This window comes from Salvia hispanica, unplaced genomic scaffold (assembly GCF_023119035.1).
Source record: "Salvia hispanica cultivar TCC Black 2014 unplaced genomic scaffold, UniMelb_Shisp_WGS_1.0 HiC_scaffold_778, whole genome shotgun sequence".
Taxonomy (NCBI): Eukaryota; Viridiplantae; Streptophyta; class Magnoliopsida; order Lamiales; family Lamiaceae; genus Salvia; species Salvia hispanica.
In genome coordinates this window covers 1-26,270 of record NW_025952552.1, presented here as the reverse complement: position 1 = coordinate 26,270, position 26,270 = coordinate 1, and the positions used below count along the sequence as shown (strand labels likewise).

The 26,270-nt window shown below is 35.7% G+C and overlaps 3 protein-coding genes across 3 annotated transcripts; 1 reads left to right on the top strand and 2 right to left on the bottom strand.

Annotated features, from left to right (window-relative positions):
• Window positions 1–9,245: 9,245 nt before the first annotated feature.
• Window positions 9,246–12,619, bottom strand: LOC125200031. Its single transcript, XM_048097834.1, has 5 exons — window positions 12,375–12,619; window positions 10,319–10,964; window positions 9,599–10,231; window positions 9,430–9,527; window positions 9,246–9,297 (listed from the first exon to the last, which is right to left on the bottom strand). Exons 2-5 carry the CDS (start codon window positions 10,961–10,963, stop codon window positions 9,255–9,257), a joined length of 1,419 nt encoding a protein of 472 aa, XP_047953791.1. The 5' UTR covers window position 10,964; window positions 12,375–12,619; the 3' UTR covers window positions 9,246–9,254.
• A 2,435-nt stretch (window positions 12,620–15,054) lies between these two features.
• Window positions 15,055–16,747, bottom strand: LOC125200024. The gene is made up of 3 exons (XM_048097828.1): window positions 16,100–16,747; window positions 15,376–16,020; window positions 15,055–15,296 (listed from the first exon to the last, which is right to left on the bottom strand). Exons 1-3 carry the CDS (start codon window positions 16,745–16,747, stop codon window positions 15,195–15,197), a joined length of 1,395 nt encoding a protein of 464 aa, XP_047953785.1. The 3' UTR covers window positions 15,055–15,194.
• A 3,511-nt stretch (window positions 16,748–20,258) lies between these two features.
• LOC125200023 (putative F-box/LRR-repeat protein 23) lies at window positions 20,259–21,305 on the top strand. The gene is made up of 3 exons (XM_048097826.1): window positions 20,259–20,584; window positions 20,676–20,810; window positions 20,879–21,305. Exons 1-3 carry the CDS (start codon window positions 20,259–20,261, stop codon window positions 21,303–21,305), a joined length of 888 nt encoding a protein of 295 aa, XP_047953783.1.
• Window positions 21,306–26,270: the final 4,965 nt, after the last annotated feature.

The window sequence follows — 26,270 nt, the reverse complement described above, 5'->3', positions numbered from 1 at the left end:
TTAAAATTAAACTTTATCATAGAAATCGCTTGTCACAATTTAGGTGATAATTGAGTAAATAGCGTGGCTTTTAAGAGAGCGATGATTTAGAAACCTTTTGCCTTTTGTCAAATTCACGTGCAAGTGATCTTTTCTTGCACTTTTTACCTATTAATTTTTTTTCCTTCGTTCCCTTCCCCACCCCACGAGCAAGCCAACTGTTGTTTTCGAGTTCGTTCTTTTAGAAATTAAAGATGTTTATTGAAGTTCAATATATTGGCAAATGTCACGTGTTTATATTGAAAAGTATCAATAGTAGTCCCGAATTTATCAGTCATTATGATAAAAGTATCTTATAAACTAAGTCGTGCATCATCGTCAGGTATTATAAATCGAAAGGGTGGCCGATAGGAGCACTTATGACGATCATCTATCGGAACTAAAATTAATTAAAGATATGTGTGAGCTATCTTAACCTTCGAGAAATAAGTACTATTCTTGTAAATAAAAATTACTTTATTAAAATTATTCTTATGATTAAAAGTTATTTTCACTTTATTTGAAGGCTCGTCCCAATTATGAGGGTTAGAAACGTAGCTTTTCTTAAAGTGATCAATTTATTTATGGTATAATTAGTGGGATGAGATTGTGTTGTTACCGCCAATTTAAATAATTAATCCTAAATGAATTCATAAGATTGACTAAAAATATCCATGTCATCAATTAATTATAAACCTTGATTTTAATAAATTCTAGTAAATAATTATAAAATTAAGCAATAATAAAAACAAGTTCATTGGGCTGAATTTAAATGTTAAATGGGCTGAATTTGAATGTTTAATGGGCTTGGTCCTGGGCTTTATTGTATTCTTACAAATCGAACTCAAATTGTGTGCGTTACGTAGTACAACGATTTTATCTTTTTTGAAGTTATAATCCAATTTCAACTAATAGATTCCCATATGAAAAATCGATGAAAATAGAGGCCCAATTTTTGGGTTTTCCTACGCAATAGTTAATCAATTGTATAATTTCATTGGGTTTAATTAAAAATGTTAAATGGGTTTTTGACTTGGGCTTGGGCGCAATTTGCAAGTACTCTTTTTTAAAGTAATACTAATGATTATAATTTACATTTAATAAAAAAACACACAAAATATTGCTAGGATTTAAAAGATGAAATGTATTATTCCCTCAGTCCTAACTACGTTGAGTTACTCCTTTCAAGCACAGTAAATCACTAATTAAGAAATTGTGTTAAATGCATTATATAAAAATAAAATAACATGAAATAGGAAAGATAAAAGAGAGTAAATTATAAAAGTGAAAAAAAAAAGATTAGATGTTTTATTTTTTTGTTAAAAAAATGATTCAATTTAGTTGAAACATTTCAAACATTAATACAATTCAATTTGATTGGAACGGATGAAATATTAATTATAATAAGTCATTGTGAATTATGGTAACTAAAATTATAATACTCCTAACACATTATCCAAAAAATATACTAGCAACTAAAATCAATGGCTTAGGGTTCACTGAATGTTAAGCACCCCTTGTATACAAGTATGGTATGGAGCGAAAGGTACATGTACCAAAAACGTTTGATAAAATATCGATTTACGAAACATAATGCATCATTGGCATAATAAACGATAGAACAGAACAGAACGGAACAAGATATAGAAACTGAAATAGATAAAGAAAAACGGGATGAACCATAACGAAGAATGGAACGAGTCATAGCCTCACGACGATAATTTTGCCCAACACTACTATTTGATCCCCTTGCATACCTCTCTTTAATCCTACTTGGAATATAAACAAACCCTACTAAAAATAAGCATGAAATTAAACCTTACTAATATGACTAGTAAAATCATAAGCCAAAGTGGGATTCCACTTGGTCTTGGTCCTTCTAATTTTGAGATTCGAGATAACTCAAATTCAGACCATTGGATAAGGCTGAATCAGATGTAAGGGATGCTCTCAATATGTCTAAAGCCTGCACCACAAAAAACAACACCACAAATGAAACTATGTATAACAAACAGGGATTCAAATCACATTGCATTATTACCTCTTTCGATCCAATTTGGAATTGAACTTCTTTGACGTCCGATATAGGGACTTTCATCCCGCTGAGGAAGGAAAGCGTGGAAGCAATGCAAAGAGGTGCAACAGTTAAATCATCCTTCACCATGAATGTCCGGGGTGCCTTGAGGTATTTCCCCCGGCCATTTGGGAACTTCTTCGAAGAGTAAAAGTCCATCATGTATTCGATGGTTAAGGCCTCTTCGTTGATAGGAAGAACGAAGTTTTCTGAAACATATCCGTGAGGTATTTTGGGGCTGATGAGCATCTTTTTCGCACCGATCTTCAAATATTTGCTGTCTATATGACCAGCCACACTCATGTGCATATAGTCGAAACACGTATTAAGAGATCTGTCCAGAACACGCACGGCTGCTCCTAGCGGGAGGACGAGGAAGCCAAAGAGAAGCTCCACGAAATCTTCCTCGGCTTGAGCATACAAAACCTTATTAGTAGATTTTTGTACAACCACTCTCAGAACCATGTTGCTGGAGTTGAATGCTGATGGAGTTTCAATATATGATGAAGTCATGTGTTGAAGATTCAATTTTGTAGATTTCATCTGTCCTGCTTTACTGAATATGACATCCGACAATGGTGTTTCAGAAACCAAGATAGCTTTGAGCAAAGCCATAACCTAAACATGTTTCGAAGTAGAATTAAAAACTACAAGAAGTGACCACCAAAACACTATGAATAAATTTATGTTGTATAGGGATCGTGACGAACCTCAGCATAGCCAAAAGTCACATCCACTTGCTCGGCCTTGTCCACATCTTCAATGCCGGGAAATTTTACAATCTGCAACAGCCCTAACGAGGTAGGAACTATACGAAAATCATCAGTGACAACGAAAGATGCTGTGTTAGTGGTGAAAACTCCATCATCACAAGGCTCCGTTTTAGTATCAGTTAGTTTCCTTTTCATCGAACGATATTTGTTGAATTTGCATGCACTGATAGTATCATTGTAAATGCTTTCACCGGGGAACCAAGTACTCGTGCAGTTCTCGTCACAAATGAAGTATTCCGATGGCGGGGAATCACTAACATCGAGCTTTAGCTTTTTACGAATAGCATCACATGAGCTTCGCGGATGAAGCAGATACGACTTGGCGTCTTCAGTCCAGAAATGGACGCTATCGAGATTGGCAACGCTGTTGTACAGAGTTGCCAAGCTGCCAAATCCGGGCTGCTCGCCTTCGTAGTGGTTCTTCAAGATCCGCACGATAGCCCCCAATGGCAGAGTCAGGAAGCTCAACAACACATCTGCGAAGGTGCTGTCTACACTTGCGAATAGAACCTTCTTGCTCTCTTTGTTCACCATAGCTTTCAACGAGAACTTAGCATCTTTGTTCAAAAGGAACATCCTAAACATATCGAAATTATAGATCAAGACATCTATAATAAGAAGGATTATTCAACATCCATTTTATTTTGTAAAGGAAATAACAAGAGCTTCATGAATACTCCCTCTATCCGCGAATAAGAGTCCCGTTTTTGCCATTTTAGTCTGTCCGCGAATTGGAGTCTCGGTTCATTCTTATAAATGGTAAGGGGCATAAGCGTTACTTTTAACTCGTTTTCACTCCACGTATCTTTTAAAACTACTCCCTCTAGTCTGCTTTAGGAGTTCAGGTTGAGTTCGGCACGGGTTTAAAATATATAGGGAAGTTGGTGAAAAAAGATAGTGGAATGTGAGTCTTTTCTTTTATATATTAGTTTTATAATACGATGTGAGTGGAAAAAGGTGGCAGAGTGGAATGTAAAATTTTATTAAACATGGAATATTGAACTCACCAGAAGTGGGACACCCAAAAGTAGTAAACCGGGACTCCTAAAGTGGGACGAAGGGAGTAACAATTTTCTATTGGTTCTGTTTTCTAGTACTGGTTAGTTGTACTTGTTGTAAATCATGTAAGTCTCATTGAGGCAAATCATCGAACAACTAATATCCTTATTTTTCCTATGTTATTAAGTATCCTTTAAATACTCGATTTAAGTGAGAATTCATTTTCAGTCTTGTTAAGTGTTTCTGCATCACTTGAATTAACTTGATTAAGGCAATAACTAAACCAAGAATTAGACAGAAGCACAGCCCAAGTTCATAAAATTCGAACTCCAACAAACACAGTACTAGTAATTAACTAAACAGTAAAAATTAAAGTCAAGAAAATTACCTGATTCCAAATTTAAAATTGCAGGATTTCAAAAATATATAAATGAAGTTGTTTCCACAAGTTATAGTAGAATCAAATAAAGCATTTCCCAGAAAGAAAAAAAAAAAAAAAAAAAAAAGTTGCTGTGCGCGGCGGAGGGATGGTGGCTTAAATGGTGGATAAAGGTCAAAATAATTCAGTTCTTTTAAGTAAAAGACAAAATTAGCCTAAGTAGGTTTCACAAGATATAATAGAATTAATATAAGTAAATAACAAATACTTCTTGTTAAATACTTAGTAGTTTTATTTATCCTATTCACTAAATTTATTTTGCATAAATTAGATTTATTTAATTATTGATTTTCCGAACAATATACTGTTGTATTCTGAAAACAAAATTTCAGGTTTAAGAAAATATTTAATCATAGATTCAAAGTTTAAAAAAGAGACTTTTGATCCCCATCTATCTATTACTCCATGTTTTATTTGAATCATAATTCTTCTCTATTTATATTTTTTATTGTATCATATGGGTAACTACTACTCCGTTACTTAGAGCATCCATAGTAGCAGACGTTCGGCTGGACGTGCGACCAGCTAGCGGCTCGTCCGTCGCGAACTTCCACTATTGGAGCCGGCAAACAGATGGCGGACGAGCGCGACGAACGGAGGTCGTCCGTGGTGGTGAGGCGTTAGCGGGTCGCTCATCCGTCCGCTATTGTGGATGCTTTAAGTAATGAAGTACTAGTAGTTACCCGTATGATACAATAAAAATATAAATAGAGTTTATAGAATATAAATATGGAAGAATCATGATGCCACAATGACAAGTACAACAAATCAGCCTAACATAAGCATAGGATGCCACAAAGGAGTTGTGTCTTGTGATTCTAATTCCAAATAGTCACTAGTCCATTGTTGCATAAGGTCCAAGAATCATGGGTGTAAAACAGTGAAAAAAGATAGAATCTTCATTCAATCGATCAGGAGAAGTACATGATTTCTAGATCAAGCAAATAATGGATATAATCATGATGAAATGATACTGAACAATAATTTACAGAAAGACAAAATGTCAACACTAATGAAGGGAAAATGTGGTTTCTTAAAATATAACCATGAGGTATGTTGGGATTCATTAGCCAACTTTTTACCATACAATGCTTGAAATACTTATCATGGATGAAATTAGTTGCACTCATGTACAAGTTGTCGATAGCCTTAACACGAGAGTTATGCGACAAACGGAGCAAAAGGTTCTTGACTCCACCTAGTGGGATTATGAGGAAACTGAATAGAAAGTCTACAAAATCTTCCTCAGCTTCAGCATACAGTAGCTTGTTTGTCGACTATCGCACCATTATATTCAAATTCATCATGTTGGAGTTAGAGTTGAATGCATCAGCTGTGAATTCAGTTCCATCTATAAATTCGGGGCTTGCATCAGGTATGATAACGGACAGCGGGTTCATGGAAATAAACGAAAACACGAGCAAGTTCAAAACCTAATTTGTTTGAATATTTGTTTGGAAAAAGTAGAGTTTTTAGTCTCTTTAATTTCCAAGATGGCCTTCTGCATTCTAGCAAGAAGTGAACCATTATTGACATTGATAGCCTTTAGTTTTTGGTCAAATTCAATTCTACATCTCTAGATATATATGCGCAGGTTTAATCCTATCCTATGCATGAATTTCCCTATGTAAAACAAGTAATATTAATGGATTATAATCATGATCATAAATTCATAATGGATACTGAACAACAATTTGCAGAAACACAAAATGTCTACATAAATGTAAAGGCAAATAACATACTAAAAACAAGAAATTGCAGCCACTATAGTTAAGCCAACATTGTCACACTTCTTCTCTTTTTGGTATTTTGGTCATTGTTTGAGAGAGCAGGGCGGCGGTGAGAGCACATCTGGACGTAAGAGACGCTTTTAGTATGCTTAAACCCTGTCACGACAAGTTATGTTTCAGCATCGAAATATATATATACACTTATAGAGATTGCAAAGTGTATTACCTCTTTCAGTCCAATTTGCAGCTCCACTTCTTTGACATCAGACAATGGGACTTTTTTCTCATTAAGATTGGAAAGGGTAGAGACAATACAGAAAGGCGTCACAGTTAAATCATCAGTCACCTTATAGATTTTTGGTCCTATAAGATATCTCCCTTGCTCTTTCGGAAACTTAGATGAACGACTCCATTCGCTATGTGAGTATAACTGAGAAAACGAATCTTCATCGAGTGGGAAAATGTGGCTATTGGAAATATAACCATGAGGTATCTTGGGCTTAACTAGCCAATGTTTGACCTCAGGATACCGGATATACTTGTCATGGATATGATCTGCTGCACTCACATACAAGTTGTCGATAGCCTTAACATGAGAGTTACGCGACAAAAGGGACTCGACTCCACCTAGTGGGATTATGAGGAAACTGAATAGAAAGTCTACAAAATCTTCCTCAGCTTCAGCATACATTAGCTTGTTTGTGGACTTTTGCACCATCAATTTCAACGTCATCGTTCTGAAGATAGAGTTGGTTGCCTTTGCAGTGAATTCAGTTCGCTTTTCATAATCTAGCCTTGCATCAAATATGAGAGCGGACAATGGGTTCACGGAAACCAAGGAAAACAAGAGCAACTTCATGACCTAATTTGCACGGTAAAACTAGAGAAAGTGACCACAAGTATAAGAGAAAAATAACTTAAAAATAGAACTAAAACTTACCTCATGTAATCCAAAGGTAACAATCATCGTCTCGGCCTCATCCATGTCTATATCACCAAGAGCGGTTGCAACTTTCATGAGCCCAGTATCAGGCACTATATGCAGATCATCAGTTAGAAGAAAAGATGATGTCTTCTCCATGAAAACTTCATCACAAGGAACAGTTTGAGTTTCATTTGTAGCCACTTCTCTTATCATTGGACTACTAGAGCAGTATCTGCAGCATTTAGGATTGTCATAATACATACTTTTGCTTTTAAATCTAGCAAGAGAGTCGCATTTCTTGGGACAATCGAAATATTCCAACGGTGGGGAATCACTAATGTCGAGTTTTAGCTTTTGACGTTCATCATCAAATGAACTTCTCGGATGCAGCAGAATCGACTTTGCACCTTCTCCCCCCCAGAAATGGACACTATCAAGATTTGCTAAACCAGTGTACAAACTGGTCAAGCTTCCAACTTCTTGCGGTATATCCTCATGGTGCTTCTTCAAGGCTTTGACAATAGTTCCCAATGGCAACGTTAGGAAGCTTAGCAACACATCTGCAAAGGCACTGTCTACTAGTGCAAATAGAACCTTCCCTTTCTTTTTATTCACCGTTGCTTTCAATGAAAACTTGATATCCTTTTTAGCATCCGACATTTTCCTAGTATCAGTGGTACAATCAAGAAATTAGATGATTGGAAATTCATACATAGAAAAAAAGCACATTCACTCCCTTTCATTTGTGTGGAAGAAGTTTAACCAGTGTGCCTTGGTACTAGTTACAAAATCTCCAATGTACAAAAAGTAGGGCAAGAAGAGGATTAAAAAATTGAAAATTAAAAATCCCAAAACTCTAATATCTCAATTCAAACAAAAAAGTCCCAAAAATAAATAGTACTATATTTCTAGATTGGTCAATGAAAGAGACATTCAACCACTAAAAGAAAGATTGATTCTTTGGGATCATCCATTTCTTCTTCTACTAAACATTTCTGACATATATTTTACCAATGTCAAAATTGACTGAAAATCAATCTAAGCTAGTCTTAACCCAGGTTAATCCATTTACTACAAACTCCAACACTTAATTATAATTCCAAAAGGCACAAGGTTTGCAGGTTGCAGCTTAATTTAATCTAGTATATCATAATAACAAGGCCAGTAGAACTAACTTGATTTAACCTAACACAAAAATCAGACAGAAGTAAAGCCCATATTTTTGAAACACCATCTCCCAACAAACACCATAGCAATTTATTAAACAGTAAAAATAAAAAGAATGAAGTAGAGAAGACCTAAGTCAAGAAGATTACTTGATTTCCAATTTGTAAAATTGGGGGATTTCGAGAAAAAATAGTTTTGAGCTGCTAAACGGCGAGTAGCACTTGCATCAATTGATGCAAATAGAGTTGGTTTCTTATTATTAGTATTTTTATTGTTAATAAAGATTTATTTATTTACATAAAAGAGAGAGCAAGGATTAGGGCTGATAAGATATATTTTGTTTATTATCGTAGATTATTAGGATTTGATTTGTTCAGTTCAGTTTCTTTTATTATTTGATTTTATATATTGTTAGAGCCATATATTTTGTATCTTCACATATTATATTTGATAAGAACAAGAATGAAAAAATATTTCTTTTATCATTCTCTGCATCCAAAAAGCATCTTTTCAATTATTTTATAGATTTGATGGGCAGTTGTCCCACCAATTGAGCAAATAAACTTTGATAGTTTAGAACCCAGGATATTATAATCATGATGTAATGGAAACTGAACAACAATTTTCGTAAAGACAAAATCAGTGTACAAACTTGTCAAGCTTTTAAATTGTGGAGTTATATCTTCACACTTAATTCAAAGCTTTGACAATAGTTCCCAATGGCAATGTTAGGAAGCTCAGCAACACATCTGCAAAGGCACTGTCTACTTATGTAAATAGAACCTTTCTTTTCTTCATATTCACCGTAGCTTTCAATGAAAACTTGATATCCTTTTTAGCATCAGAATTTTGCTTGGTGCAAGGAAAAATATAGAGATTTGGAGATTTATAGTGAAAAAGAAAAGTAAATTCATTCACTCACGTTTATTTATTTGGAAGTTAATGAAACGTTTTGAGTCTCTAATTTACAAGATGGCCTTCTGCATTCTAGCAAGAACTTGATAAACCAAGAGTTAATGACCTCATAAATTTCTAAGACCCACTTATTAAGGGAATCTTCATGTGGAGGTTTAATCCTATGCATGAATTAATTACCTTCAAACAAATATAATTTGATTGTTGAGGAATATTAATGGATTATAATCATGATGGAATGGATACTGACCAACAATCTGCAGGAACACAAAATGTCTACATAAATGAAAAGGAAAAGAACATTACTACAACAAGAAAATGCAATTTATAACATAAGCCATCCTTGTCACATATTGGAACACAAAAGCAATATTTGGGGCCAGACTCACACTTCTTGTCTCTTTCGTTTTCTGTTCAATATTTGAGCGAGCAGAGCATCGGTGAGAGCGCATTTTGATGTAAGAGACGCTTTCAGTATGCTTAAACCCTGCAACAACTCATGTCTCAACATCAAGATATACACGGAAAAGATGTGCATAGGTTGCTAAGAGTGATTACCTCGTTCAGTCCGATTTGCAGCTCCACTTCTTCGACATCAGACACTGGAATTTTCTTCTCATTAAGACTTGAAAGCATACACACAACAGAAAAAGGTGTCACGGTTAAATCATCAGTGATCTTATAAGTTCTTGGTCCTATAAGATAATTCCCTTGCCCTCTGGGGAATTTAGTTGAAGGACGCCAGTTGCCTTGTCCGGGATAAATTGGCTTAACTTCAGCCAGGGGGAAAATGTGGTTTTCGGAAATATAACCATGAGGTATGCAGGGCTTCATTAGCCGATTTCTGACCTCGGGATACTTGAAATACTTGTCATGGATAAGATCAGATGTGCTCTTATACAAGTTGTCGATAGCCTCAACATGAGAGTTACGTGATAAAAGGGACTCGACTCCACCTAGTGGGATTATGAGGAAACTAAACAGAAAGTCTATGAAATCCTGCTCGGCTTCAGCATACAATAGCTTATTCATGGACTTCTGCACAATCAATTTCAAATTCATCGTTTTGGAGGTAGAGTCCGATGCATCTGCAGTGAATCCAGTTCCCTTTTTATATTCTGGCTTTCTATTGAGTATGACAACAGATAATGGATTCATGGAAATCAACGAAAACATGAGCAACTCCATGACCTAATTTGCAGGGTAAAACTAGATTAAGTGAACACAAGAATAAGAGAAAATGGACAAAAAAAAAAAGAATTAAGAGCTAAGACACACCTGATATGATTCAAAGGTAACGTCCATCATCTCGGCCTCATCCATGTCTGCATTACCAATAAAGCTGGCAACTTGCAAGAGCCCAGCATTAGGCATTATATGCAGATCATCGGTTATCAGAAAAGACGAGGCCGCCTTCATGAAAACTCCATCATCATCACAAGTAACAGTTTGAGTTTCATTTTCAGCTTTTTCTCTTTCCATTGGACTACTATAGCAGTAGCTGCAGTGATAAGGGTCATGGTACATGCTTATGCTTTTCACTCTATCAGAAAATGTGCATTTCTTGGGGCAATTGAAATATTCCAATGGTGGGGAATCACTAACATCTAGCTTTAGTTTTTTACGTGCAGCATCGTTTGAACTTCGTGGATGCACCAGAATCGACTTAGCACCTTCTGAACAGAAATGGACATCATCAAGATTTGCTAAACCAGTGTACAAAGTGGTCAAGCTTCCGAATTGTGGCGGTGTATCTCCACAGTGCTTCTTCAAGATTTTCACAATAGTTCCCAATGGCAATGTTAGGAAGCTTATCAACACATCTGCAAAGGTGCCGTCTACTTCTACAAACAGAACCTTCCCCTTCTTTTTATTCACCATAGCTTTCAATGAAAACTTGATATCCTTTTTAGCATCAGACATTCTGCTAGCATCAGTGGTACAAGCAATAAATTAGAGATTTTGGAAATTTATAGGAAAAAGAAAGCATATTCACTCCCTTTAAACAATCCCTAAGAATGAAGAATGCCAAAGGCTGGAGTACATATTTACTTATAGATGAGCATTTTCTAAACTATGCTTTAAATTCAGCACTTGACCTATGGGCTTAGAGGCTTAGCCCATGTGTTAGATTTTCAATAGGAGTTTATTTTATGTATTGAGCAGTTAATTTCGATAACTAAACAACAAATCTCCTATGTATGAAAAGGAGGGGAAAGGAGGCTTGAAAAATTGAAAATTAGTAATCCCTAACCTCCAATCTCTCAATTCAAACAAAAAAAAAGTCCCAAAATCTCGAAATAAACGACTTGAAAGAATCATGGGCTTGCAAAGATAAAATAATTGGGCTCAATAATTTAGGTCCATCTCATTATGTGTCCCACTTTGACTTGACACAAACTTTAAGAAATCTAAAGCAAAGTGAGTGGAAAAAGTTGATGGAATGTGAGTCTTCTTTTATCCCATTAGTTTCATAATAAAATGTGAGTAAAATAAATCATTGAAATGTTAGATCTATATTATCAAAAATAGGAAAAGCGAAAAGTGTTGAGATGCCCCAAAATGAATAAGTGGGATAGTGAGGGAAGGAAGGGAATATTATTAGTCTTGAAAGACAAACAATGGGTCTTAATTTACTCATAAAGGCTGCAGATTGTGATATGAAATGCTAAGAAATAATTAAGCCTATATATTTCTAAGTTTCATTCAAGTAACGGATTCTAGCAAACTTAAAGAATCTTACGATGAACCCAAACATCATTATGATTCCATTAGTAATTAGGATTCAGAACATCACCATTGAAGTGTTGATCAATTAAGAGAGGTTCAACCACTAACAGAAAGATCGATTCTTTGGGATCCTTCCTTCATTTCTTCATAGGGAAGAAAGAACGTAGATTTTCTCTTATAAACATCTCCGACATACTCCCTCCGTTTCTTAAAAATAACAATTTTCCACTCTAAGAAACTTATTTCTCTTCAATAAGGTGGGGCCCTTTACCCCGTCCCACTTATTCTTTCTATCTCTCTCTTACTTTACCAATTTTGCAAAAAACTCGTGTCAGTTCAAAAGTTCCTATTTTTAGGTAACGGATGGATTAAATTTTACCCATGTCAAAATTGACTCAAAATCAGCCCAAGGTAGTATTACTTCAGTTTAATCCATTCACTATAAACTCCAAGCTCAATTATAATTCCAAAGGGTGCAAGGTTTGCAGCTTAATCAATTCTACATCATAAATTGTGGAGTAGTAAATCCCAAAGAATCACCCTCTCCCAATTAACATCATAGTCATTAACTAAGCAGTAAAAATAAGAAGAGTGAAGTAATTACCTGATTTCCAATTTATGAAATTGGGGGATTTTGTGAAAATATATGACTTTGAAGCCAACCTCAGCAACGCCTTCTGTACATAGATGTGTCGCCGAGTCTAAATGCAAGTTGTGGTGTGAAGCATTTTCGAAAAAGAAATTGTAGATGAGGGTGGCTGACCGCGGCGGAGGGAAAGTGGCTGAAATGGTGGTTTTGAGCTGCTATACGGCGGCCGACCAGAGATGGTGTGTATAGCTATAGAGCTTAGTAATAACAATGTTTTCTTTATTGACTCGACTAAAATAATGTTACTAAACGTTTAAGAGCACTCCCAATGGAGTTCCCTAAAAACTCCCTTATTTCTCCCTAACTCCTGCCACATCAGCGCCACATCAGCACCAAAATTTATCCCCAGTTTTTAGCCAAGTGCTACATTGGTTTCTCCCTTATTTCTCGAAGATTGGGAGAAGAGATTGAAAATGGAGAGAATGAAGATTGTGGGTGATGAATGGAGGAAGTGGAGGAAATATTTATAGGGGTGGAATGTAAAATAGCCGTTGGGTTCAAAAAAAAAAAAAAAAAATTTTAATTATCGCCGATTATCGCCGAGCGTCGCCACAGTGGCCGGCGATCGCTCGGCGATAATCCGGCGTTAGAACGCCACTCGGCGAAGCAACGGCAACATTATCGCCGAATTATCGCCGACTTCGCCACAATGGCCGGCGATAATTCGGCGATAACCGGCGATTTATCGCCGAGAATTCGCCACCTCCATTGGGAATGCTCTAAGTTGTTAAAATAAAAAGATATGGAGTACCAATCGTTTTAAAATTTGATTAAATTCTGTCACATCAACTTTGCTCCCTCTGTCTCGAAATAAGAGTCCTATTTAGTTCTTATACGGATTTTAAGAAATGTGAAAAAATGAGTTGAATAATAAGTGAGTGGAATATGAATCTCACTTATAAATATAAAACTTCATGTTTTATTGTAAATGTGAGTGAAATAAGTCGGCACGAGATTTTATGCAGTGTTGTTTTGTGAGTTGATGAAGAGAGAGTAAAATATGAGAGAGGGAAAAGTAGAGAGAGTGATGTTTCCATTTTAGGAAACATTTCATTTTTAGTGGGACAACCCAAAAAGAAAAACGTTGCATTTCTAATAGGACAGAGTGAGTATAACTTACTTACTACTAGTGGTAAAAGTGAAATATAACTTCTATTGTGGGACAGACTTGCATGAAAAAATTCAATTGTAATTTATTCACAAAATACCATCTTTTAATGATGATAAAAGGAAGCAATTCAATATTTTCTTTATATGTACTCCCTTCGTCTCCGATTAGGACACTTTGACCGGGCATAGGTTTTAAGAAATGTAAAGAAAAATTGATTGTAAAAGTTAGTGGAATGTGAGACCTACTTTTTTATATTGGTTTTATAATAAAATGTGAGTGAAGTGAATTAGTGGAATGTTGGACCTACTTACCATTTATGGTAAAAATAAATGGTAAAAATGAAGTTTGACTCTTAATTGGGGACGGACCGAAATGGAAAAGTGTGATTCTAAAAACCGGTTTTTTGTTTTTTTTTGCACAAAATTCACAAAATTTTAAAAACCGGTTTTTTGATTTTTTTGCACAAAATTTTAAAAACTTGTTTTTGGTAGGGCTTGAACTCATGACCTCCACTCTAAGCAAGAGCTTAACCACTCCACCACAAGCCCCATATGTGAAAACAAGAATATTAAATAATCTTATACATAAAATATAATTATTTTTATTTAAACAAACTAATAATTCATTTATTTTATATTTTTTATGTAATTATTTTATTATGATACATATAATTATCATCCTCTAAATTTTATTTCTACTTTACTAGTTACTGATCATATTTTATCATTTAATAAATTGGATATTAAATTTTGCATTATATATTGAATTATATATATTTGTAATAGTAAAACGGTTTGACCAAATATTTCATTTTTGATATTTTTATAAGACTACAAATTTCATTTACTAAATTTGTAATATATATTTATTTTTGTGGCCCAAATCTTTCATTTTTGATATTTTTATAAGACTATTTTTTATTTTCTTTTCACACATTTTATTATATGTATTTAATAATATATACTACCTCCGTCCCCCAAAATTTGCTACACTTTGACTTCGATTACCTTGGTTTTAAGAAATGTAATGGAAAGTGAGTTGAAAAAGTTGGTGGGATGTGGGTCCTACTTTTAAAGTATTAGTTTTATAATAAAATATGAGTAAGAAGAATTTGAATAATGGAACATTGGAATTCACTACCAAAAATGGTAAAAGTGAAGTGTATCAAATTTTCAGGGACGAACCGAAATAGTAATGTGTATCAAATTTTCAGGGACGGAGGTAGTAATATATATGTTTATTATATATTCCGGTTCAACCAGTGGTTCGACCAATGAACCGGTTGAACTAGTGAACCAGTAGCGACGCCGGTTCGCTTGCCGGTCCGGTTTTTAAAACATTGATAATAATCACACTGGCAAGCAAAATCTTAATACATGCAACCAAACATAAACAATGCATTTTGCATGTTGGAGAAAGTCTTCCTTAAAAACAAAGTTGACTAGTCCATCGTTGCACCAAGGTCCAAGAAGGCAAGAAACATGAGTATAAAACAGTAAAAAGGTAGAATCTTTAACCACTGGATCAGGACAAGTACATGAATTTTAGATCAAGAGAAATGGACATTGAACAACAATCTGCAGAGAGACAAAATGTTTGCATAAATGAACATTACTAAAAACAAGAAATGCAGCCACCATAGTTTATAATATAAGCCAGCATTGTCACCCTTGTTCTCTCGTTGGTTGTCGGTTCATTACTTGAGAGAGCAGCGCGTCAGTGAGAGCACATTTGGATGTAAGAGACGCTTTCAGTATGCTTAAGCCCTGCAATTAACAACAAGTTATGTCTCAGCATCGAAATACATAAACGTGAAGAATACAGAGAAATTGCAAAGTGTTTTACCTCTTTCAGTCTGATTTGCAGCTCCACTTCTTCGACATCCGACATTGGGATATTATTCTCATTCAGATTGGAAAGGATAGAGACGATACAAAAAGGTGTCACAGTTAAATCATCAGTAACCTTGTAGGTTCTTGGTCCTATAAGATAGTTCCCTTGCCCATTTGGAAAATTAGTTGAACGAAGCCAATCGACATTTCTGTAGATCTCAGGCAACTCTTCTTCAGTTAACGGTAAAATGTGATTTTTTAAAATATAACCATGACGAATGTTGAGCGTCATTAGCCAATTTTTGGCATCAGGATGCTTGTAATACTTATCATGGATACAATCAATTGCACTCATAAACAAGTTATCGATAGCCTTATCACGAGAGTTAGGAAACATTCGGAGCAAAAGGTACTTGACTCTACATAGTGGGATTATGAGGAAACTGAACAGAAAGTCTACAAAATCTTCCTCAGCTTCAGCATACAGTAGCTTTTTCGTGGACTTTTGCACCACCAATTTCAAATTCATCTTTTTGGAGTTATAGTTGGACACATTTTCAGTGAATTCAGTTACCTTTTTATATTCCAGGTGTGCATTAAGTATGATAATGGACAACGGGTTCTTGGAAATCAACGAAAACATGAGCAACCTCAAGACCTAATTTGCAGGATAAAATTAGAGAAAGTGGTGACTACATGCATAAGTGAAAATAAGCAAAAATATGATTAAGACCCACCTCATGTAATTCAAAGGTAACATTCAGCGTCTCAGCCTCATCCATGTCTATATCACCAAGGACGCGGGCAATTTGCAAGAGCCCAGCATTAGGCATTATATACAGATCATCAGTGAGCAGAAAAGACGACGTCTTCTTCATGAAAACTCCATCATCACAAGGAGCAGTCTGAACTTCATTTTTAGCCACTTCTCTATTCATTGGACTACTACCGCAGTATCTGCAGTATTCAGGTTTGTCATAGTACATACTTATGCTTTTAAATCTTGCAAAAGATCTGCATTTCTTGGGACAATCGAAATATTCCAATGGTGGGGAATCACTAATATCGAGTTTTAGTCTTTGACGGTCAGCATCAAATGAACTTTTTGGATGCAGAAGAATCGACTTAGCACCTTCTCCCCCCCAGAAATGGACACTATCAAGATTTGCTAAACCAGTGTACAAACTGGTCAAGCTTCCAAATTCTTGCAGTACATCCTCATGGTGCTTCTTCAAGGTCTTGACAATAGTTCCCAATGGCAACGTTAGGAAGCTTAGCAACACATCTGCAAAGGCACTGTCTACTTGTGCAAATAGAACCTTCCCTTTCTTTCTATTCACCGTTGCTTTCAATAAAAACGTGATATCCTTTTTAGCATCGGACATTTTCCTAGTATCAGTGGTACAACCAAGAAGTTAGATAATTAGATATTCATACATAGAAAAAAAAAAAAAAGCAAATTCACCCCCTTTTATTTGTGTGGAAGAAGTTCAACAAGTGCCTTGGTTCTAGTTAGAAAATCTCCAATGTACAAAAATTTGAAAATTTGAAAATTAAAAATCCCAAAACTCTGATTTCTCAAAATTGACTAGGTTAATCCATCTACTACAAACTCCAACACTCAATTATAACTCCAAAAGGCACAAGTTTGCAGCTTAATTTATTCTATATCATATAGACATTAGGACTAACTTGATTAAGGCATTCAGCCCTAACACAAAAATCAGACAGAAGTAAAGCCCATGCTTTTGAAAATGTGAGCACCACTGCACCATCCTCTCCCAGCAAACACCATAGTAATTTGCTAAACAGTAAAAAAATAAAAAAGAATGAAGTAGAGAAGACTAAGTAAAAGAAATTTACTTGATTTCCAATTTATAAAATTGGGGGATTTGGAGAAAATATAATTTTGAAGCAAACCCCAGCAACACCTTCTATATTTAGATACGCCGTCGAGGGTAGCTAAACGCGGCGGAGAGAGGGTGGCTGAAATGGTGGCGTCTCATTAAGTAGTTGAGTAATTAAAGTTTTATATATTTAATAAAGAAGATACTCGTATGATATGGTGAGAGAAGATTAGGGCGATATGGATACCAGGATACATATTCCACTTTATTTAATTTTATGCATCTATAGAATATGGAGTATTATTTAATTACACTTTAGTAAATTTATTAGGGTTTACAAACTTTACACTATACTCCCTCTGTCCACGAATAAGAGTCCCGTTTTTCCATTTTGGTGCGTCCACGAATAAGAGTCTCAGTTCATAATTATCATAAATGGTAAAGAGACCTCACATTCCACTAACTCATTCCACTCATATATCATTTAAAATTAATATATATAAGTGGGATCTTTATTCCACTAACTTTCTTCCACCCACTTTTCTTAACATTTCTTAAAACTCGCGCCATTTAGAAATGAGACTTTTAGTCGTGGACGGAGGGAGTAGTTTATTATTCTTATTTTTCATACTATATTATTAGGATTTGGTTTGATTTGAGAATATATTATTTCTATCATATTATAAATATGTATTGAGTATTTGAAAAAAGAATACTTCTCCGTCGCACGATTAATTGATGCTAAAATTGAATGTGAAAGAGAATAGATAGAAAAAAGAATCCAAAGATGATCAACAATCAATAGAGTCAATATCGAACCAAATATGACCAAGATTCATATATAGGTGCATGAGCCAAAATGATGAAATTGCCAAATCTAGTAAATTTTTTATAGGGTGACACAAGAGTTATGCCTCTATTTTTTTTTTGAGATCCACTTCCAAAAATCACTAGTCCATCGTTGCACTAAGGTCCCAAGGATCATTGGTATAAAACAGTAAAAAGGCAGAACCTTGATTAATACTACATGGTTTCTAGATCAGGAAAATAATAATACTCCATCTGTCCTATTGAAGATGACCCACTTTTCTTTTTGGTTTGTCCCAACTAAGATGACCCATTACTTAAAATGGAAACACCTTTATCTCTACTTTATTCCCTCTCTCTTACTTTACTCTCTCCTCTCAACACACAAAATATAACTGCATAAAATCTCGTGTCACCCAATAAAGGGGTCATCTTCTTTGAAACGGAAGGAGTAGTTGAGGACTAATAGGACTCGTTTGATAAAAAAGATGGGATATGAGAAGATATGTAAAATAAGATAAGAAATACGGGCTTCATGTCAAGATATGCAAAGATATGATTTTTTCCCGTTGTTGTTTGATAGAAAAGAAATTATCTAAATTTGTATTGTATATTAAATAACATGGCTTAACTTGACAAATTGGTGGGATACATAAACAAGGTTAATGTTATAATTTTGGTAAAATTAGATAGGGCCCGGTCTTATATTGAGCTTTGAGTTAAACTTAACTATGATATCAAACAATTAGAAATATCCATATATAATTTTCTATCTTGATATTACTAACTTATCAAACATGCCCTAGTATATATAATCACGATGAAATGGATACTGAACATTAATTTGCAGAAAGACAAAATGTCAACATAAATGAACATTACTAAAAACAAGAAATGCAGCCACTATAGTTAATACTAATATAACCAACATTGTCACACTTGTTCTGTCTTTGGTTTTTCGTTCATTACTCGGTGAGAGCACATTTTGACGTAAGAGACACTTTCGGGGTAATTACAATCTACGTAGAAATGTTTCACCAATATTTCAATTGAATACAAAATGTTTGAAGTTAACAAATACAATATCATACAAAAGGTTTTATTAGTGTTACGAATTAGTACATTCCATCTAAAAATCACGAACACTGTTACTTTTTCTTATTTTTCTCTAAAATTGTGCCCTAAAAACATGATATTATTTCTCTAAATAATACCTTAGGCATTGCCATATGGGCATTTTATTAAACAATGAATTCCCATTTAACTTTCGGCTAATATTTGCAGCTAATTTTAGAGTTAAAATAATGAAAAAAATTTTAGACGGAATATACTAATTTGCAACACTAATCAAACTTTTTGTATGATATTTGTAAACTTAAAACATTTTGTACTCAATTGAAATATTGGTGAAATATTTCGTATGTAAACTGTAATTACCCCGACACTTTCAGTATGTTGTATGCTATTATCTGACATTTTGCTAGTTTCAAGCAAGAAATTACAAATTTGGAAATTTGCACATTTACTCATTGTTACTCTCTCCGTCCACGAATAAGAGTCCCATTTTTCCATTTTGGTCCGTCCACGAATAAGAGTCCCGGTTCATAATTACCATAAATGGTAAAGAGACCCCACATTCAACTAACTCATTCCACTCACATATCATTTAAAACTAATATATAAAAGTGGGACCTCTATTCCACTAACTTTCTTCCACCCACTTTTCTTAACATTTCTTAAAATCCGCGTCATTTAGAAATGAGACTCTTAACGAAGAGTTTTTAGTCTCTTAAATTTCCAAGAAGGCCTTCTGCATTCTAGGAAGAAATTAATAAACCAAGAGTTAATAGCCCTCATAAATTTCCAAGACACACTAATTAATAAAGTTCTCACCTTTTTTTAAAAAAAAACTCGACGTTTAAAATTTCTGATACAAGAGTTATTCTAGGAGTCCTGTTTTTCTTTGGTCCGTGAATAGGAGTCCCGATTCATATATGCCTTAAATAGTAAAAAAGTCCCACATCCCACCAACTCATTCCACTCACATATCATTTAAAACTAATATATATAAGTGGGACCTCTATTCCACTAACTTTGTTCCACCCACTTTTATTAACATTTATTAAAACCCGTGCCGGAATAGAATGGGACTCCTATTTCCGGACGGAGGGAGTATATTACATATACAGACAGACTTATTAGTGCAGCTCATATTCACTTGGAGTAACTGTTTTGAATGGCCATGGAAGGAAGGAAATGTGACGCGGTGGTTGCTGCTGCATCCTCACCGCCATGGATGAATCTTCCGAGAGATGTAACCGCCAATATCCTACAGAGGCTGGGGGAAGAGGAGCTGCTGCGCAGCGCGCTGCTAGTGTGCTCTAGCTGGTGGAGGATCAGCAAGGATCCAGCCTTGTGGCGAGTGCTCATTTTCTCAAACCCTGATAAACAGAATTGGCTGTACGATTACGATCTCATGTGCCGCTGCGCAGTGGATCGCAGCCGCGTGCAGTTGGTCGACCTCACCGTGCAGTACCACGGCTTCGACATCAACTACATCGCCAATCGGTAAATTAAATATTCTGCGCCTCTTGATAATTAAATGTAAAAACAATGTCTAATATTCTTGGTTTAAGAATCACCTTGTGTTGTTTGACAGGTCACCAAATCTCAAACGCCTTAGGATTGGAGTTTGCTTTACCTTAGCAGGATTCGTCATAGCAAGAGTTTGCCCAGGTAGAATAACTGCTAAACTTCCGCAGTTGGAAGAATTGCACCTTACTATTGACCGAGCGTTGGCGCTGGAAGCATCAAAGCCCTCGGATATGCTTGCCCGAACTTGAAATCCTTCACACTCAACAGTTTGAACTGCGAGTTCGTGCCATTGGAAGGCGATGAATATGAGAGTTTGGAATTCTACCGGAATCTGTGTGCTCTTGCAATCAGCGTCAGCATGCCTAATCTGCAGCATCTCCAACTCTTTGCACATTGGATTGAAGACGAAGGGCTTGAAGACATCCTTGACGGCTGCCCACACCTTGAATCACTTGATGTCCGGCAATGCTTTGTTCTCCTTCTTGAAGGAGATTTGGAGAAGAGATGCCGCCAGACGATCAAACATCTTAAACTCCCTAATGACCCCGTCAGTGATAGTGATGTTCCGTGGCCTAACTGCGATGGCTGCAATATGTTTGGTGTTGATGCCTATTCTGAAGTATACGTATACAAATATTATGAAGACTCAGAAGCTTATCATCGTGAATACGAAGAAGACGAGTTCTCAGACTAGTTCTAGGCGTGTTTCTTCTGTTTTTTCTCTCCCTGTTTATGTGTTGCTGAATTGGCTGTGGCTACTGGTTATGGTGTTTTCTTTCTATCAATGGCTATCTACAGTATTTCATTAAGGTCATGGAGTAGTTTAGAACTCATTGATAGTTTATAATCATGATGAAATGGATACTGAACAACAATTTTCAGAAAGACAAAATGTCTATATAAATGAAGAGGCAAAAGACATTACTAAAACAAAAGATGCAGACAAATTTTCAGGGACGAAGTTTTATCAATGGATTCTAACTTGGGCTTGGGCATTTTTACACGCCTAAATTTAATTGGGTGGATTGTATAGTATAAAATCGATTTCATCTTTTTGGAAACAATTTTTTCAATTTTACATAAATTTTGGAATCTTGTGATTATTATGATTTAAAAAATGAAATCTTTTACTACTTATAGCAAGTCATATAGTGTAATGTTTGATGCAATTTTTTCTAAAAATAGAAATGTATTGATTTTGATGGAGGCACCAAAATGATAAAAAGAGATGCACAAGTCATATAATAACACATTTAAGATTTTAGGCAAAAATATGTACCTGTAAATTCAATGGCTTAAGGGTCCCACTGAATGTAAAGTACCCAATTGCATACAAAATACATAAAATAAGAAGCAGAACTCCAAAATCAGCTTCAGAAAACGGCCATGAAACAAATATGACTAGTAATATTATAAGTCAAACTGTGATTGCACTTGGTAGTCTCTGTCCTTCTGTTTTTGAGATTTGTGATTAGTCAAATTCAGACCATTGGATAAGGCAGAATCAGATGTAAGTGATGCTCTCAATATGTCTAAAGCCTGCACCAAAAAAACAATAATACAGACGAAACTATGTGTAACACCAAAAAATTAGGAGATTCAAATATCATATTACCTCTTTCAATCCAATTTGCAGTTCAACTTCTTTGACATCGGATATAGGGATTTTCATCCCGTTGAGAAAGGAAAGGGCAGAAGCAATGCAAAGAGGCGTAACAGTTAAATCATCCATGACCTTGAATGTCCGTGGTGCCCTGAGGTATTTCCCCAGCCCATTTGGGAACATCTCAGAAGGGAACAAATCTTGGTGGAGATCAGTTAAGACCTCTTGAACGAGAGGAAGAATGTAGTTTTCTGAAACATAGCCGTGAGGTAACTTGGGGTTCGTCAGCATCTTTTTTGCACCAATCTTCAAATATTTGTTGTCTATGTGATCAGCCACACTCATGTACAATAAGTCGAAACACTTATTAAGAGAGCTTCTTTCTAGAATACGCACGGCTGCTCCTAGTGGGAGGACGAGGAAGCCAAAGAGGAGCTCTACGAAATCTTCCTCAGCTTGAGCATACAAAACCTTATTGGTAGATTTTTGTACAAACACTCTCAGAGCCACCTTATTTGTCTTGAATGATGATGCATTCTTGATTTCATATGATAAAGTCCTATGTTGAAGTTTTAATGCTGTCGACTTCATCTGTTCTGTTTTACTGAATATGACATCTGACAATGGCGTTGAAGAAACCAAGGAAGCCTTGAGCAAAGCCATAACCTAATATATGCAGCATAGTAAAATTACTACAACAAGTGACCACCAAAACACTAGAATAATTGTGTGGTATAGGAATCAAGACGAACCTCAGCATAGCCAAAAGTCATATCTACTTGCTCGGCCTTGTCCATGTCTTTAATGCCTAGAAAGCTTACAATCTGCAATAGCCCTGTCGAATTAGGAACTATACGCAGATCATCAGTGACAATGAAAGATACGAAAGACGATGTATTAATGGTAAAAATTCCATCATCACAAGGATTAGTTCGAGTAACATCCATTTTTCTTTTCATTAAATGAGATTTGCAAGTACTTGTGCAGTTCTTGTCACAAACGAAGTATTCCAATGGCGGGGAATCGCTGATATCAAGCTTTAGCCTTTTAAGTTCAGCATCAGATGAACTTATTGGATGGAGCAGAATCGACTTAGCATCTTCTGTCCAGAAATGGATACTATCAAGATTGGCTAAACCATTGTACAAAGTGGCCAAGCTTCCGAATGCAGGTGGCTCATCTTTGTAGTGGTTCTTCAAGATTCTCACGATCATCCCCAATGGCAAAGTCAGGAAGCTTAACAGCACATCTGCAAAGCTGCTGTCGATATCTGCGAATAGAAACTTCTTGTTCTCTTTGTTTAACATAGCTCTCAACGTGAACCTAACATCTTTGTTGGAATCAGACATCCTGATAATATTGATGATTAAACCGAGAAATTGTAAGATAGCGAAGTGAAGTTAATGCATCAAACATGGGATAAACAGATCAAGATATCTCTAAAAAGAAGGATAATTTCTACATCCACTACATTTTACAAAGAGTAAACCTAAATAAATTAAAAAAAAAACATATGAATACTTTAATCGTGGAAACTCAACCACAGATTGGAATGGAAGGTAATCCAAACTCTAGGAGTTAATGTTTGAAAATAATGATGCAAAAATCTAAGGTAAGTTTTTGAATGCAGAGCTAAGAGATTTTCCCAAGGAAGAGCTAATGTTGTAGGATTGCAACTTACCTAATGACAAAGGAGTGGGGATTTTCAGAGACTGAAAAGATGGTGGCTGAGCGAGGCGGAGATCGGGTGGCGGGGCAAGCGGTCTTGGCCTTTGGGAGTTGGGACGGCGGGAGGCGGTGGTGTGGCGATTGAAATTTCAAAGTGAAGGTGAAAAGGCGCCTCTATAAATAAATAATAAACGTAGAAATAAATAGTAATCCATCTGGGTCCGATTTCCGATACTAAAAAAGAGTTTTTCTTGTGCATCCACTGAAATTAATCATTATCTATGGATATCATTTCAAAAGGTTTGTATTAAAATTTAAAATGACGTAACAATATTATAAACGTTACACAACAATCTATAGATGGCTGTAAAACGTGTTGAATATTATTACCGAGAAAAAATTGTTATATACACTCTTATATATTATTGGTCAGAGATTTTTGCACTTGAGAATTATTTTTTTATTGCCACATGGCAGCTTATTATTCGTCCACGTGTACAAATGATTGGCTAGGAATAGTGGTATGATATTATTTTAAGAGGTGTTGTCATTTTATCGCACCCCACTTCAATATACTATTCGGCAGGACGATGCATCAGGCGTGGCATCATCCACCCCATCGTGAATGCTCTGACTCTCGCAATTCATTTGGTGGAGCATGATTTTTTTCAGAATGGACTAGGACAGTATTTGATGAAATGGCCGTGAAGAATGTTGATGCCGTTAAATGATGATATTTCTTGAACTAACATGATGATCAGTTATGCTCAAAATGATGATACTGCCAAAGCTAAAAATGAGTGTGAAACAGTGAAGAGGTAGAATAAATTTAGATAGTTGAGGCTTTATAATGGGTTATAATCATGTATAAACAAACGAGAGAGCAAAAACAATGCTAAAAACAAGAAATGCAGCCACCATAGCTAAATAATATAAGCCAACATTGTCACACTTGTTCTGTCTTTGGTTTTTTGGTCATTGTTTGAGAGAGCAGCACGTCGGTGAGAGCACATTTGGATGTAAGAGACGCTTTCAGTTTGCTTAAACCCTGCAACAGCAAGTTATGTCTCAGCATCGAAATATTCACTTAAAGAATATAGAGAAAATTGCAAAGTGTTATACCTCTTTCAGTCCGATTTGCAGCTCCACTTCTTCGACATCAAACAATGGGATTCTATTCTCTTTCAGATTGGAAAGGATAGAGACGATACAAAAAGGTGTCACAGTTAAATCATCGGTGACCTTGTAGCTTCTTGGTCCTATAAGATAACTCCCTTGCCCATTGGGAAATAAGTTGAACGAAGGCAATTGACATTTCTATGGTTCTCAGGCAACTCTTCTTCAGTTAACAGAAAAATGTGGTTTTTTAAAATATAACCATGAGGTATGGTGGGCTTCATTAGCCAATTTTTGGCATCAGGATGCTTGTAATACTTATCATGGATACAATCAATTGCACTCATATACAAGTTGTCGATAGCCTTATCACGAGAGTTGCAAAACTTACGGAGCAAAAGGTTCTCGACTCCACCTAGTGGGATTATGAGGAAACTGAACAGAGTCTACAAAATCTTCCTCAGCTTCGGCATACAGTAGCTTTTTCGTGGACTTTTGCACCATCAATTTCAAATTCATCCTTTTGGAGTTGGACACATTATCAGTGAATTCAGTTCCCTTTTTATATTCGAGGCGTGCATCGAGTATGATAACAGACAACGGGTTCATGGAAATCAACGAAAACACGAGCAACTTCAAGACCTAATTTGCAGGATAAAACTTGAGAAAGTGACTACATATATGCACAAGTGAAAATAAGCAAAAAACAGGATTAAGACTCACCTCATGTAATTCAAAGGTAACGTTCAGCGTCTCGGCCTCATCCATGTCTATATCACCAAGGACGCGGGAAATTTGCAAGAGCCCAGCATTAGGCATTATATGCAAATCATCAGTGATCAGAAAAGACGATGTCTTCTTCATGAAAACTCCATCATCACAAGGATCAGTCTGAAATCTAGCATGGGATTCGCATTTCCCGGGACAATCGAAATATTCCAACGGTGGGGAATCACTAAAATCGAGTATTAGACTTTGACGGTCAGCATCAAATGAACATCGTGGATGCAGAAGAATCGACTTAGCACCTTATGTCCAGAAAGGACACTATCAAGATTTGCTAACCACTGTACAAACTGGTCAAGCTTCCGAACTGTGGAGTTATATCTTCACACTTACTCAAAGCTTTGACAATAGTTCCCAATGGCAATGTTAGGAAGCTCAGCAATACATCTGCAAAGGCACTGTCTACTTGTGCAAATAGAACCTTCCCTTTCTTTTTATTTACCGTTGCTTTCAATGAAAACTTGATATCCTTTTTAGCATCAGACA